Source organism: Felis catus, chromosome D4 (genome assembly GCF_018350175.1).
Source record: "Felis catus isolate Fca126 chromosome D4, F.catus_Fca126_mat1.0, whole genome shotgun sequence".
NCBI classification, from domain to species: domain Eukaryota; kingdom Metazoa; phylum Chordata; class Mammalia; order Carnivora; family Felidae; genus Felis; species Felis catus.
Genome location: NC_058380.1, coordinates 31,753,649 through 31,770,946, shown reverse-complemented (window position 1 = coordinate 31,770,946; position 17,298 = coordinate 31,753,649). Strand labels below are relative to the sequence as shown.

The following is a 17,298-nucleotide window of genomic DNA, read 5'->3' as shown; positions in this document are numbered from 1 at the left end:
ATAAATATCATGATCAATATATAAGAAAAGCTATAAAACTGCCTTGCTATTTGAGCCTGTAATCCTGTTTGGAATTTAACTTTTACTTTCCCCATTTCATGCCCTATCTCCAAAAGCAATTTACACAATAGTGTGTTGAGCAGACTACCTCTAATAGTGGAAATTTGGAAAAAGCCTATATGTCCAACAGTAGGAAGATGTCTAACCAAACAGTATTAACACAGTAGTGTATCATAAAGCTAGTAAAATAAAATATTTGTAGGTCATTGTTACTACATGGAAATAATTTGTGAAATGTTAAATTTTTTAAATATATAAAATGATATGTGACTAATGATTATAATATATAAAAAGACATGTTAAGAATTGGAAAGGAATTTCAAGTAGTGAATAAAATTAATCTTTATTATGTTCTTAAGATAATTTAAATTCATCATACAATAATAATATTTCTCTTGCCTAACCAAAGGGTGTACATTAACAAGACCAAACGTTAGAGAAATTAGAAGCTTTTATCAGAGATGGTGACACCCCTTTTTTGATCACAGAGTTCTGTATAAGCCACTGGTTATCAATCAGAGATGATTCCTCTCCCCGCCTGGGAGACTTTTGGTAATGTCTAAAGACATTTTTGGTTGTTGAAGAGGTGGTACTGGCACTTAATGGATAGAGGCCTCAAAAATATCCTACATTATAATGATCCTATAATGCACATGATAATCTCCCACAATAAAAAATTATCTGGCCTCAAATGTCATTTGTGTGGAAATTGCAAAACCCCAGCATAAGCCTGTATTTGCTGAGGGCCCTATTCCCTTGCTTTGTCTGCTGCTGCCAACTTATTATGGAGAGAAAATAAGTTGATGTTTTGAAAGTTAGGTAGAAATCAATGGAATCATATACTCGCTCCCATAATTGAGAGTACTTTTAGTAGACCATATACTTCTAATTCAGACTCACATTTGGTGAAACTTGTGAATGTTAGTATTAACATTTACCCTTTGTAGTTCATCAGATAGTTAAAAAATATCTTGACCAGCTTCATATCCAGCTGTTTTCAATGTATTATGATTTATGACCTCTTTCAAGTATATTCACCATTTACCTTTACCTTCCTTTACATAGGAAATGAAGAAATTACAAATAACATGATTGTATATGTATTTTCTTTATTCATTTTTAGAAAGATGCTGTAATATATTCTTAAAAAGTGAAGATACAGTAAGGAGTAGAAACAGATAAATAGAAAAATATAGTCAAATTATGTTTAAAAGTTATGTGACTTTATACAGGACCCCCAAAACATAATTGCATGTAGTATAGCCTTAATATGCAGCCAAGGGTTATTATATTTTAATCTCACTTTCTAACACCTGTAACAAGTTTTATTATAATGAAAGATTATGGGATTTTTCCCTCCTCTCTGTATTCTATATCCATGTGCTCACAGTGAAGCATCAAATCATAATTATTTTATAACCAGCTGTTGAGAGTGCATAATCTATTTTACTAGAGTGTAAAGAATATTAGATACCTTCAGAGTCCTGAATATGCCCTAATTAACTTTATTTAATGGCTTTTCCTGTAGATATGGTTGCAATAATCTCAAATTGTCCTTAAAATTAATTATACTTAAGTTTTTACAATTACATCATTATATCATTTTCTTATTCTAGATTTTCTGGTAAACTGGTTAACAAAACTGAAAACTATCTCAGCTGTGATGGGGGAATCACGTCTTTAGTCATATGTAAAGCTTTTAAAAAATTAAAACGACCTTTTGGGGGCGCTTAGATGGCTCAGGTGGTTAAGCATCCAACTCTTGATTTTGGCTCAGGTCATGATCTCACGATTCTTGAGATCAAGCCTCCTCTCAGGCTCTGCACTGACAGTGTGGAGCCTGCTTGGGATTTTCTCTCTCCCTCTCCGCCTCACCCACATGTGTGTGTGCTCTCTCTCAAAATAAATAAACATTTTTGAAAAAAATAAAACAACCTTCTGGGAGGCCTGTGCAACAGATAAAATAAGTTTCTGTATGTATCTTAGTTATAGGTTCAAGTCTTATTCAAAAGGCTTGTATTTCCTCACTGTCCTCTGTGTGCTATGCATACTACCAGGAACTTGGTAGGGGTCCAGAGATTAAAACATAGTCCTTATCCTTAAAGAACCCACTTACAGAGTTTAAGATTTTATTCCCAACCCTGAGGATAAATTTTTAATTTTAAACAGGATTAGTTGAGCTAGCTTCTGTCCTTTTATGAAAGTCTTAATCTTTTCTTTTCAAGCAGTGTTAATTCAGAAGTCACCAAACACTCCAGACACCTGCTTACTTCCCTTGTTTGAGAGTATAGTGGAGAGATAGAAAACATATGTGTTTTATGAACAATCAGATGGTAATTGACATGCTCAAAATAATAGAAAAGAAAGTTAGATGACAGGAAATATGAACCAGAGCAATATTTGGTAAGACAAAGCTTTAATCAACTAATTACTGAATTATCTAAGAATGCATTATCCATATTTATATCTATCTTTGGGTATTTTTTTTTTTTTTGACCTTTGATAACTACTCACCCTAGAACTGGATTTTAACCCCTGTTAATAGAGCTCACTGTTTCTACTTAATTACAGTTTGGCATAGTTTTAATCCCATTAGGGAAACTTTCGTAAAAACAATTACTTGAAAACCCCTTTTCTTCAAAAGAAAGTTGCAATTAAAAGGGAAAAGGGTTATTTTGTATTTTTATATCAGGCAGATAATTGAAGTGAGCTTCAAAGGAAGAGTTGAACTAAGTTACAGATTCTTCTATAGCTAGAGCTTCATAGTGTGGCTTAAACCCTTCTGAATTAACATATCACACACAAATATAACTAACATTTATATGTCAAATACGTTTCAAAGCACCAACTAAATTTGTATTAGCTATTTAATAGTTACTACGTTCCACTGACAAAAGTTGTGGAAAATTGAATTGAAATCTTTGGGGTGATTAAGGCACCCCTCCATAAGCTTCACATCATTCCAACTTTTTATATTACAGAAGATATTGAACTCTTTGGAAAGACCCCAAAATTTAAAGATAGAATAGTTGAATGCATTTTGTGAATTGGTAAAAAAATAAAAAAAAAAAAAAAAAAAAAAAAACTGAGAGAATTGAACAGTAATAGAACTTCCCTACCATTTTACCAGACTTTAGGAAAAGAAAAAAATGATACATTACATATTAAAGAAATATCAACTCAGAATCTGCAGAGAGTAGAAAGGAGCCTGCATAGAGGGTGTAGAGTGCACAAAAGAAACAAACCAGAAAACAGACTCTTAACTATAGGAGACTAAACAGATGGTTACCAGAGAGAGAGGTATTAGAGGTGATGGGTGAAAGAGGTGAAGGGGATTAAGAGTATACACTTCTTTTGGGGCACCTGGATGGCTCAGTTGGTTGAGCATCCAACTTCGGCTCAGGTCATGATCTCACGGCTCGTGGGTTTGAGCCCCGCATCAGGCTCTGTGCTGACAGCTTGGACCCTCGAGACTGCTTCAGATTCTGTGTCTCCCTCTCTCTCTACCTGTTCTTCAAAAATAAATAAACATTTTTTAAAAAGTACACTTGATGAACATGTGAGTAATATGTGGGACTGTTGAACCACTATTTTGTACACCTGAAACTAATATAAAGTATGTTAATTACACTGGAATTAAAATTATTTTTAATATAGAAAAAGGCTTACCTGTAAATACTTTTTAAACAATATGTGATGCTAACAAGTAGTAGTAGGTGCTTTTAATTAGGACAAGAGCAATTTAAGGCAGGTTTATTGACAGTAGCATGAAACACTGACAGGCAATTAGAAAAACCTGTAAGAGTATGTCTTGGTAGTCCAAAAATATAGTCAATAATCATTTGATGTAGAAATACAGATCATAGAGAAATGTGAACAGTCCCTGAGAGTCACTGTATTAAAATGTAACACAATAATTTGTTTATGATGATTCAAGTCATCGAGTTAAATTATATTCATTGTGTGTTCAGAAAATCTAGAAGACATATTTCCCTCAATTAAAAAATCTTTTGCATCTGAGCAGAAAACCTCAATTAAGTAAGAAATTTACTTATGTAGTTTGAATACTTTTTGTAGGCCCACTCTGTGCTAGGCATTGTGATAGAACCTGAGAAAGTAAAAATAAGTAGGTTACTGTCCTTGCTCTTCAGATAGTCCCAATCTTCATGTCACTTATGTGGAACTTTTTTATGCTCTGATGATACCAAATGTAGCATTGCTTAGTGATTCAGACTGTGCAGTGAATTGCTTGAGAACCCACCTTTCTGATATATCAGGTATAGATTGATCAAATTTTATCAATTTATTTGCTACCACCATTTACTTTTGAAAAAGGTCAAATTCAGATACTCAACCTGTGGTTAATTTCCAATCCAGAATTCGTTCTTCTTTGTAAATGAAAGTGGTTATATACCATCTGTACATACATATTGTTAGATTTTCTTCCCCAGTAGTAGTAATTACCTGACTAGGAATATGATCTGTTACCCAGTTTTCCTCTCTACAAAACTAAATGCCATTGAAATTTGCAGTAAATTTTCAGCATTGATGCAGTTGTTTGTTTTCATGCTTTCTAGTTAAATGCTATTATGGATATATAATGGGCATGTTGTATATGTTGTTCAGTGTGGGATGCCTTTAAAATAAAGTACAAATGCTTTTCTGTTAAATTAGTCTGTAAAAAAATTTTTTTTAATGTTTATTTATTTTGAGAGACAGAGACAGAGCGTGAGTGGGGAAGGGGCAGAGAGAGAGGGAGACACAGAATCTGAAGCAGGCTGCAGGCTCTGAGCTGTCAGCACAGAGCCCGATGCGGTGCTCGAACCCACGAACTGTGAGATCATGCCCTGAGACAAAGTCAGACACTTACCCGACTGAGCCACCCAGGTGCCCCTTTTTCTGTTAAATTAGTCTTAGGTGAAAATGGATGAGAGAAAATACTAGCATGAGATAGTTCATATTAGAACCTCTGGCAGTGTTAATACCTTTTAACTTTTCTGATGTTAATATGCATATATTTCACTATACTGTCAAACTAGCACTTTTCCAAGGGACTGTATACCAAAAAGGTGAATGTAATACTTTACCCCTAAAACTGTGAGTATGCAGGAATACATGAGTATGATGATAGTTTATTTAGGTAAGCAATAAGAAAAAGTAAATACTACCTTTTCATTTAATATTATTTAGACTAAGGAGAATGCCAAATAATTGGTTTATTAATATACTTAATTATAGTTAATTTGATTTGTGCTTTTTTATACATAGGAGTTGAAATTATTTACAAATTACCTTCAGATACTGCTAGTGATTTTAAATGAGACACCTTTGTGTACAGTTAGCTTTTCTCAAAGTTATTTGCATTTTATTTGAAAAGCTCGATATATTGTTATTTAATCCCTTTTCCAATCCCTTGTCACAATTTATGTGACAAGAGCCAAGCCTGTAACAAAAAAATATTTTGTCATATGGTCCAGTTTCTGTGATCTAACATTTATAAATAAAAGAGCATAGAAAAATAGTATTGATGTTTTTGTTATATACATCTTGTTTTTTTACTGTTCTTAACACATTAGTACCTTCTCAATTTATAAAAGCATTCTTTGTATATTTATATATGATTTTATTTTTTTTCTTCATATAGCTGTCAACAGCTATTTTGTTTACATATAATGTTATAAGAAAATCTATATAAGTAATAGGATGACTTGTGTAAACAAGTTACTTTCACCTAAGTTTAACATTCAAAGCATCTGCAATTATTAAAATGTGTAAAATACATCCATGATGATGAGACATGTAAGGAACCTGGAATTTATTTGTTTTCCTTTTGTTCTTCTTTTAGGTGTCCAATGTCTCCAGCATCAGTAGATTGCCAACTCCCTGTCCTTGCAACACCCCAGCCAGCATTATGCTGGTTCTGTCATACCCATCCCTGATTACTGCAGCAGAATGGAATCGTTCTTTAGTTGTAAGGTAAGTTTCCCTCCCCACTCATTTCACACACATAGACTCAGCTTTTCATTTTATAATATTGTGTAGTTTTGTAAGTTTTTTTTCAAGTTTCTTTTCCTGTATGGTTCCTTAGGTTATTAGTGTATCTTATTCAGAAACTTATAAAACTGCATAATATAATAAAAGTTTTATCTTGTGACCATAGACCAGGTTCTTTTTGTAGTAATCCCTATGAGGTTATAATACCTCCATTGTTTGACATTTGGGGCATCTCATGGAAAGGGAGCTGGCAATCTGCAGCTGCTGTGGACATTGGATGAGAAGTATTGAAAGGTAAGCTTCAGATTTAGACCATATTAAATGCCTTTGGCTCTATGGTGTATGCTTGAAATTCATACTTTATGTTAAACTTTATATTAGATTCATAAAAGAAAAATATTACTCTCCTCTTTTAACGTGACCTTCAGTAAATGTTTGCATTATTAAGTTCACATAATACATTGGGATTATCTTACAAGATAGTTTTTATCCCTGAAAATAGAATTCTAATATTGAATGAAATATTAAATGAAAATAATATTAAATGAAAAACAGTTTATTCTTCCCCCTTTTCACATACCTGTTTATAAAAAGTGTTAGGACTACATTTATATACATAAAGCTTATAAAATATTTTTTTATTAGAGAAATAGTTATAACACTGTTTCACAAATGACCTCTTACTAGTCCTTCTATACCTACTGTCTTTATTTTCAATTCTGTGTTGATATCTACAGATAAAGATTGTAAGAACCTTTCTGATTTTTATTACATCCATATTCTCTCTTAAGTGTTTGAAGATGAGGAATTTGCTGTTTCCGTGTTTTTTAGTCCAGTTTTAAACTTTAGAACAGTATAATTTTAAGTAATATTGTAAATAAACTAAATTTTATATATTTTAATTTTTGCATTACAGAGACACCTACGTGTAAAGATAGGTACTTAGGTAATACAGTCTCTTATTCTTTAGGAATTGTCTGTATGTAGGCCAAGTGGGATAGCATTGTGTGGAAGAAGGGATTTTAACATTCAGAAGACCTAGAATTCTAGCTGAAAGTCTGCCTCTGTCTACAGGCACTTCCCTGTGTTTCACTGAGTCTATGTTCTCCTCCTTCCCTTTAGCTTTAATAATTTCATCCTAGAAGAAACACAATAGTTGTTCTCAGTTTTGCCTTTTTGTATATGTAAATAAAGCTGATCAGTCAGAAAAGCTATTGCTAGCTTTTAGTTAATGACCTGATTTAAATTCGGGAAATTTGATATTATATATCAAATATATATAAAATATATATTTGATTTTATATAAATTTTTACATTAGACCTAAGTTAAGGCAGATGGTTACCATCTCTAACTTCTTTTAAAAATTCGTAACTTTTTTCTCTTTATATTAGTTTCATTGTATACTGTGACACTCCAAGACCACCACTAGGTAGGAGGGGACACATTATATTAATTCCATTTGGTTTCTATTGACCAAAGAAGATGGTAAATGAAACAGGCAGTGTGAGTTTCTTTTTTACTGTCAAGTGGTTAAATCACCTTACCTAAAATACCAGTCCCAGTACAGTGATTCTGAACTTTTTAAAATGTGTATCCCCTTTTGGTAAACATAAAAACTGTGGACACACATACCCCATGGCAGGATATAGTGATATCCTTTATTGAGGTCATTGTATTCTTTACATGTATCTTCTAGTTTTTATCACTCTTTCTATAATTTCTTTTATGAGAATAATAGACTTTTTGTTTTCCAAATATATAATAATTAAATATGCATTTTTAAATAATGAAATACCATACCATCACCACCCCAAGTTGAGAATATACAATATTAAAAAAGGGGAAGAAGGCCAAAAAACATATATAAAGTTAGAAAGCTATAGGCATTTTCAAACAGGTCAGCAGATAAGACAGAATTATATGAAAGTTAGAATTCTATTCTCTGATTAATATTTATGATCCCTTCTCTGTATATATAGTTGGATAGTTCAGTAATATATTTTCTGGACATTAGATTAATTAAAATTTAGTAATCAAAATCAAAAGATAAAATTCTCCTAATCTTTTTTAATGTCTTTTCTACAAAAATTAATGCTATAATTTAATAGAGACACAAACACAGCTGACAAATGTCTTAAAATAATGACATTCAGCTACACAGACTCCTCTCACCTACCTAGTCTCAAGGTCCCACAATACTGCTCGTCCTTCTACATTCCCCACACCGTCACCACTACACTAATCCAGATAGAAGCCATACTACCCAGGTTCATTCTGCATCTGCCATTCTTCCCCCATATAACCCTCAGTTACAAAAACTTCAGAATGCCTGGTGCTCTCGGGGTGCCTGGGTGGCTCAGTCAGTTAAATGTCTGATTTTAGCTCAGGTAATGTTCTTGTGATTCCTAAGTTTGAGCCCCACGCCGGGCTCTGTGCTGACAGCTCAGAGCCTGGAGCCTGCTTCAGATTCTGTGTCTCCCTCTCTGTCTCTGTCTCTATCTCTCTCTCTCTCTCAAAAATAAATAAAAATTATAAAGAAAAATTGAAAGAAAAAAAGAGAATGCCTGGTGCTCTCTAGTCTTTTAACACTTTTCCAATTAAGTATACCACAAAGATGATAGTCTCCCTGAACCTTCATTACTCATGCCTTTCGTCTTTCTGCTTCTATTCTTACCATTTCATTTTTGAGCCAAGTAGTAGTTAAAAAGTTGAGAAATAATGCTGTTGTATGCCCTGTTAAAGAAAAAAAAAAAAAAAAAGAATCTCTACCTTTTTTTTTTTTTTTAACTGAGAGTACTACCTCATTCCACAAAGGATTTAGGGTGACTGTCTGTCATCTGCCTTTTCATCTTCCTCATTTACCTCTCCCTAAATAAAAGTATTGTTTATTGTTTAATAGTTTTGTTTTCATGGGTTAGAATAAGCACTTTATAATATCTTCTAACCCCCTTTTTTTTTTGAGAAAATAAACTTTTGAGATATAACTTACTGTTGAGTCCTTTGAGAAAGCATTTGACAAGAAGAAAAGTCTGTCTAGTTTATTATATGAAATATAATTGATATAATATATCATATAAATGATTGATACAATTGATATAATAATGATTGATATATAAACGATATATGAAATAATTACTTTCCTTGAAATTTTTTCACAGTAGTCTGATTTGTCATGTCATTAAAAAGATAAAGGTTAATCATTGAGCCTAGGTTCCATACTCATTATGTGCACACATATAATCCCAAATCTTCCTACTCTTCTAATAAACAGTTAATTGCATGTTAATTGTGATCCACAATATATATAGTTGTGTATTTTTTGTTACAAAAGAAAAAAATGAGTGGTCTGTATGGTATATGAATTATATCTCAACAAAAAAAAGAAATACCACATAGTTGTAGAGCAGCAAATGATGAAGATGGTAGTGATGATGATGATGATGAAGATGGTGATGGTGATAGGTATACACTAACATTGTGGAAAAGGGGGGAGTTGACTACCTAATGATATAACTTCTGTAACCTTATTGTTCCTATGGTATTTGAATAATTTTATGGGTACTGGTGAAGTGTATCTTTACTAATGGTTTTTATAACCTATGTCATTGAATTTATGCAATGCAGCTTTAAAGAGTAGACATGTAGAGTAGAGTGATGTAGTAGATAGAGTAGAGTGATGTAGTTCTAAGAACTTGTACTTCAACATAAGGTAGATCTGGATTCAAGTCATAGGACCATAAACAAGTCATTTAATCTCTCGGCCTTAGTTTCATTTGTTAAGTGAGACAAAAAAGGCACGTACATTAGAAAGGTTTTCATAACACTAAAGTACATGTGTACTCTCATGGTCATTCAACCCCTCCATTATTTCCCCTCCTTCTCTTCCTCACTTTCCTCCTCCTTTTCCCTCCCTCCTTTTCCCCTTCTAGATAGAGATACAGATAGATAGAAATAGAGATAGATATATGAGTTAAATACTTTGGATAATACTTAACAAATGGAGAGGGGGTGTCAGTAATTATTAACTCAGTGTAGCTGTAGCATTATAGTGTTGAAAATTATGACCACTGTTTGTCTGTGCTGGAAATATTTTTAAGTAAAAATAATTGTAAAACTTCCTAAGGAAGTTTGTTAAGACTGTGCTTGAATATAACAATCCTGACTTTTTTCTCTTTTTTCCCACTCTTTGGGATAATTACAAAAACTGTACAGAAGTGAACCATACCATTTACATATTTAGTGAATTTTTATGAATGTTTGTATTTTTACATGTATTTAGAAATGACTTATTAAAATATTTACAGTTGACCCAATTAAAAACTTAAAAAAAAATTTTGTCTCCTTGTTTGATTAAATAGGTTTTAGATTTCTCTAGTAGAATTGAGAATCTTTAAAATATTATAAATTTATTACAGAATATTTTTCCTTTCTGCAACCTTCTAAAAAAGATATACTCATTTGATGAGTATTGGTGTTTTGTTTTGTGTTTTACTCAGAAAATAAGGCTTGACATTTACTTTTAGATTAAATCTAAAGGATTTACTTTAATATTGTGTTTTTAGGGCAAATGGTATCATCGGAGGCAAGCTGTAAAAGAATTGCATGGTACATTGATACGTCTTTTAAATGAGTTGCTGCCATGGGAACCAAAGTTGATGAAAGCTTTTCAAAGAAACAGGTACTTTGAGCTTTATAACGTTTTACTTATTTTAGGGCTCTTAACTTGTGATTATGGGAAGATGTTCTGGAATCATTCGGTATTTTTCCATTGATTTATAATTCAACAGTTATTTTTGAGTGCCTGCTGTGTGCAAGGCACTTCTAAGCCCTGAAAAAGTAGTGCTGTTTAAACAGAACCCTACTATCTTGTAAAAATGAAACTGTACCTATTAAATAACTCCCCATTTTCCTTTCCACCCACCCCTCACAACCACCATTCTACTTTGTCTATATGATTTGACTGCTCTTAAGTACCTCATGTAATGCACAGCATTTATATTTTTGTGTTTTTGTGACTATCTTCTTTCACTTAGTATAATATTGTCGAGGTTCATTCACGTTGTAGCATATGTCAGAATTTCCTTCCTTTTTAAGGCTCAGTATTTCATTGTGTGTGTATACCATTTTGCTTATTTATCTGTCAGTGCTGATGCTTGGGTGGTTTTCATGCTTTAGCTATTATGAATAATGTTGCTAAGAACATGGGTGTACAAATATCTCTTCAAGATACTGCTTTCACTTCTTTTGGGTATATACTTAGAAGTGGAATTGCTGGATCGTATGGTAATTCTATTTTTATTTTATTTTGTTTTGTTTTGTTTTTATTTATTTGTTTATTTAAATTCAAGTAGTTAACATAAAGTGTAGTATTGGTTTCAGGAGTACAACCCAGTGATTCATCAATTACATATATATCACCCAGTGCTCATCGCAACAAGTGCCCTCCTTAATGCCCATCCCCCACCCATGGCTCCTCCATGAACCCTCAGTTTGTTCTTTGTATTTAAGAGTCTCTTATGGTCAGCCTCCCTCTCTGTTTTTACTGTATTTCATTTTTCTTTCCCTTCCCCTATGTTGATCTTGTTTGTTTCTTAAATTCCACATAAGAATGAAATCATATGATATTTATCTTTCTCCGACTGACTTATTTCAGCATATTCAGTGGATTTAGCATAATACACTCTAGTTCCATCCATGTTGTTGCAAATGGCAAGATTTCATTCTTTTTGATCACTGAGTAATATTCCACCACACACACACACACACACACACACACACACACACACACACACACATCTTCTTTATCCATTTATTAGTTGATGGACATTTGTATTTAGGCTCTGTCCATAATTTGGCTGTCATTGATAGCACTGCTATAAACTTTGGGGTGCATGTGCCCCTTTGAATCAACATTTTCATATCCTTTGGATAAATACCTAGTAGTGCAATGCTGGGTTGTAGGGTAGTTTTATTTTTAATTTCTTAAGGAACCACCATACTCTTTTCCAAGTGACTGTACAGTTTTCCATTCCCACCAACAATGCACAAGTATCCCAATTTCTCCACATCCTCACCAACATTTGTTATTTTCTGGGTTTTTTTTTTGTTTGTTTGTTTTTTTGTTTTTTTGGGGGTTTTTTTTTTGGTTTTTTTTACTAGTAACCATTCTAATGAGCACTAGGTGGTATATTTTTGTACTTTTGATTTGTATTTACCTAATGATTAATAATATTGAAATAAAATGGGTATCTTTTCATATGCTTATTGGTTACTTACATATCTTTGGAGAAATGGCTATTTAAGTTTTTTGCCCATTTTTGAATCTGCTTGTTGATTTATGTTGATTTTTAGGAATTCCTTGTATATTCTGGCTATTAATCCCTTATTGGGTATATGATTTGCAAATGTTTCCCTCCATTCTGTGTGTTATCTTTCTGTTTTGTTGATAGTGCCTTTGATGAGCAATTTTTGAAATTTTTCATGAGGTCCAGTTTGTCTTTTTTTGTTGTTGCCTCTGCCTTTGGTGTAATTCCCAAGAAATTATTAGTAAGTTTAGTAGTAAGTTTTGAAACCAGGAAGTGTGAGCACTCCAACTTTGTTTTTATTTTTCAAGGTTGTTTTGGCTCAAGTCCCTTGAGATGCCATACGAGTTTTAGAATAGGTTTTTCTATTTCTGTAACAAATATAATTGGGATTTTGATAGGGATTGCCTTGACTCTGTAGAGCCCATTGGGTAGTATTGACATCTTAAAAATATTAAGTCTTCTAATCCATAAACATGGATGTGTTTCCTTTTATTTATGTCATCTTTAATCTCTCTCTCCAGTGTTTTGTACTTTTCATTGTACAGGTCTCTCACATCCTTGATTAATTCCTAAGTGTTTTATTCTTTTTTATGCTATTAAAAATGGAATTGTTTTAAGATGCTTTTCAGATTGATCATTGTTACTGTATAGAAATGCAACTGATTCTTGCGTGTTGACTTTGTATCCTGCTACTTTGCTAAACTCATTTAGTTAGTTTTAACAATTTTTTTGTGGCTCTGTAGGGTTTGCTACATGTAAGATCATGTTGTTTGTGAAAAGATTATTCTTTTCAATTTGGATGCCTTTTCTTTTTCCTGCGTAATGCTTGGTCTAGAACTTTTTTTTTTTTTTAATGTTTATTATTTTTGAGAGATACAGAGACAGAATGCAAGTGGGTTAAAGGCAGAGAGAGAGGGAGACACAGAATCGGAAGCAGACTCCAGGCTCTGGGCTCTCAGCACAGAGCCCAATGCAGGGCTCAAACTCACAAGCCGTGAGATCATGACCTGCGCTAAAGTCGGACACTCAACCAACTGAGCCACCCAGGCACCCCTTGGTCTAGAACTTCTAGTCCTGTTTTGAATAGAAGTAGCAAAAGTGAGTATCTTTGCCTTCTACCCAAATTTAGAAGGAAAAGATTTCAGTCTTTCATCATTGAGTGTGATGTTCACTATGGGTTTTCCTTATGGCTTTTCTTATATTGAGATAGCTTCCTTCTATTTGTTGCGTGTTTCTATCATGAAAGAATGATGAATTTTGTCAAATGCTTTTTCTGCAGTGATTGAGATGATCATGTGGTTTCTTTGCTTTCTTGTGTCAATGTGGTATGTTACATTAATCAGTTTTCATATGTTGAACTATCCTTGCATTCTAGCAATAAATCCCATTTGTTCAGGTCCTTTCAGTATGCTGCAGAATTCCATTTGCTTATATTTTGTTGAGGATTTCTGCATCAGTGTTTATAAGAGATACTGGTCTGGGGGAGCATGGGAACAGTGGCAGAGTAGGAGGATCCTGAGCTCACACCATCCCATGTTTACAGCTAGATATCATCCACCCAAGTCAATAAATCAGAGAGCAATCTGAAGACTGGCAGACCAAACTCCACAACTAAATATAGAGAAGAAGCTGCATCTGAAAGTTTAGGGAAGTCCAAAATGTAGAGGGAGGCTGCCAAAATGTGGAGGGAGGCTGCCAGCAGGAGGGAAAGGGCTGTGTACACAGAGAGGGTGAAGAAACAGGTACTTCTGCCAGGGAGTTCACAGTGGGGAAGACTAATCCCCATAATGTTTGGCTTTAAAAACCAGAGGGGCTGAATTCCATGAGTTTGTAAAACCAGTGGGAATTGGAGCCTGGAGCTTTAAAAGTCTGCTGACTAAGCACTGGGTGAGCCAGGAGGGTAAGTGATAGCTGCTGGGTTCCTGCCTTTAAAGAGATAACAGCCTGTGCAGAGAGGCAACATAAAAACAGCAGTTTACACAACGCCAGGGGCAAACAGGAAACAGATCTGTTCATACTGATTTTAGACTTGGTGAACTTTTTTCAAAATGAGGAAGCTGGCAGGCACCATTTTCCTCCCTGACCCTCAGGATAAACATAGAACCAGCTATAGGAGACAAAGCTGCACAGATACCAGCACTCAGGGCAAGTTTTGTTAAAGTTGCATAGCTACCCTGCCCAGACTCCAGGTGCATATCTGCTGCTGCAGGCCATGCCCAGCCATCATCTTGTGCCCAGACCAGCTTCACATCCCCCACAGCCATAGCGCTTTGAGAGATCCTGCAGAGGACTAGTGGCCCAATATAATTTCGCTAACACCGATTGCCCACTTCCAGGTTCCCTGGTGAGCTCTCCCCTCTTAGAGCTGGTCGGCCTGAGTCCCACTAATACCACAGAGTAAGCATAGCCCACAACAGGCAGAGGGTCAGTGCAGACGACTGCTCTGAAAGGAAAAGTGATTTGGACATTACAGTAAGGCATAAGCAATACACATAGGACATTCTCCTGAAGTGCCAGGTTCTGGTGAATAGGGGACACTGCACTGCAGGACACTCCAGAACCTCCTCTTCATAAAGTCACTTCTTTCAAGAGCAGAAGACATAGCTGCTTTTCTTAACACAGAGAAACAGACCCAGAGAGGCAGACAAAATGAGTAGACAGAGATACTTATCCCAGATGAAGGAACAGGACAAGGCCACAGCCAGAGATCTAAGCCAAACAGATATAAGTAATATGCCTGATAGAGAATTTAAAGCAGTGATCATAAGGATACTCAGTGGACCTGAGAAGAGAGTGGAAGACATGAGTGAGACCCTTAATACAGAGATAAGGAATAATAAAGCAGAAATAAAGGGCTCAATTAGAAGCAAGAAAAATCTCAACCTAACCTTACATCTAAGGGAGTGAGAAAAAGAACAACAAACAAACAATTAAAATTGATAGAAGTCTAGTCAGGTTTATCAGGGAAAAAACAGAAAGAACTCAAATAAAATCACAAATGAGAGAGGAGAAATAACAGCCAACACCACAGAAGTACAAATAATTATAAGAAAATATTATGAAAAACTGCATGCCAACAAATTGGACAACCAAGAAGAAATGGATAAATTCCTTGAAACCTATAAACTACCAAAACTGAAACAGGAGGATATAGAAGATTTGAACAGGCTAATAACCAGGAAAGAAATTGAATGAATAATCAAAAAATTTCCAACAAAAAAACTCCAGGACTAGATGACTTCATAGGTGAATTCTACCAAATATTTAAAGAAGAATTAATACCTGTTTTACTCAAACTATTCCAGGGCATAGAAAAGGAAGGAAAACTTCCAAATTCATTCTATGAGGCCAGGATTACCCTGATAACAAAACCAGATAGACACACCACTAAAAAAGATAACTACAGGCCAATATCCCTGATTGACATATATGCAAAAATCCTCAACAGATACTGACAAACCAAATTCAACAGTATATTAAGAAGATCATTCACCAGAAACAAATGTGATTTATTCCTAGGTTGTAGTGGTAGTTTAATAGTTGCAAACCAGTCAACGTAATATACCACATCAATAAGAGAAAAGATAAGAACCATAGGATCATTTCAGTAGATGCAGAAAAAGCATTTGACAAAATACAACATCATTCATGGTAAAAAACCTTCAACAAATTTTTCTCCCTAAGGTCAGAAACAAGACAAGGATGTCCATTCTCACCACTTATTCAACATAGTACTGAAAGTCCCAGCCACAGCGGTCTCAGACAACAAAAATAAATAAAAGGCATCTAAACTTGCAAGGAAGAAGTAAAACATTCATTATTTGCAGATGACATGATACTATATATAGAAAGCCCAAAAACTCCACTAAAAAAATGACTAGAACTGCTAAACAAATTTAGTAAAGCCACAGGATACAAAATCAATATACAGAAATCTGTTGCATTTCTATACACCAATAATGAAGCAGCAGAAAGAGAAATTAAGGAATCAATCCCATTTACAATTACACCAAAAATAATAAGATACCCAGGAATAAACCTAACCAAAGAGGTAAAAGACCTGTACTCTGAAATCTATAAAACAGTGATGAAAGAAATTGAAGACACCAAGAAATGGAAAGACATTCCATGCCCAAGGATTGGAAGAACAAGTACTGTTAAAATGTCTGTACTTCAAAAAGCAATTTACACCTTTAATGCAATCCCAATCAAAATACCAATAACATGTTTTACAGACCTAGAACAGGCAACCCTAAAATTGCATGGAACCACAAAATATTCTGAATAGCCAAAACAGTCTTGAAAAAGGAAAACAAAACTGGAGGCATCACAATTCTGGACTTCAAGTTATATTAACAAAGCTGTAGTAATCAAAACAGTATTTATTGTACTGACACAAAAATAGACACATAGATCAATGGAATGGTATTGAAATGGAAATGAACCCACAGTTGTATGGGTTTGATAAAGCAAGAAAGAATATCCAATGGGAAAAGGATAGTCTCTTCAACAAATGGTATTGGGAAAACTGGGCAGCAACATGCAAAAGAAGGAAACCGTATTCCTTTCTTACACCATACACAAAACTAAATTCAAAGTGGATTAAGGACCTAAAGAGAAAAAATAAATTATTGGAACAACATCAAAAGACCCAAAAAGAAAAAATAAATGTTTGGGACATTAAAAAAACCTAAAAAGAAAAAATAAATTATTGGGACAACATCAAAATAAAAAGCTTCTGCACAAGGAAGGAAACAGTCAACAAAACTAAAAGGCAACCTACTAAATAAGATATTTGCAAATGACACATCTGATAAAGGGGTAGTATCCAAAATATATAAAGAACTTATACAACTCAAGAACTTACACAACTCAACACCCAAAAAACAAATAACCCAGTGAACAGTAGGCAGAAGACATGAACAGACATTACTCCAA

The 17,298-nt window shown here is 34.1% G+C and overlaps 1 protein-coding gene across 3 annotated transcripts in view; it reads left to right on the top strand.

Moving 5' to 3' along the window:
• The window catches only part of KIAA2026 (uncharacterized protein KIAA2026 homolog), a 131,458-nt gene that overhangs the window by 92,535 nt on the left and 21,625 nt on the right, over window positions 1-17,298 (top strand). For all 3 annotated transcript variants that reach the window (XM_045043710.1, XM_045043709.1, XM_045043711.1), the window contains one exon: window positions 10,618-10,733. In XM_045043710.1, coding sequence (XP_044899645.1) covers window positions 10,618-10,733 — 116 coding nt within the window. The remainder of the gene's footprint in view (window positions 1-10,617; window positions 10,734-17,298) is intronic.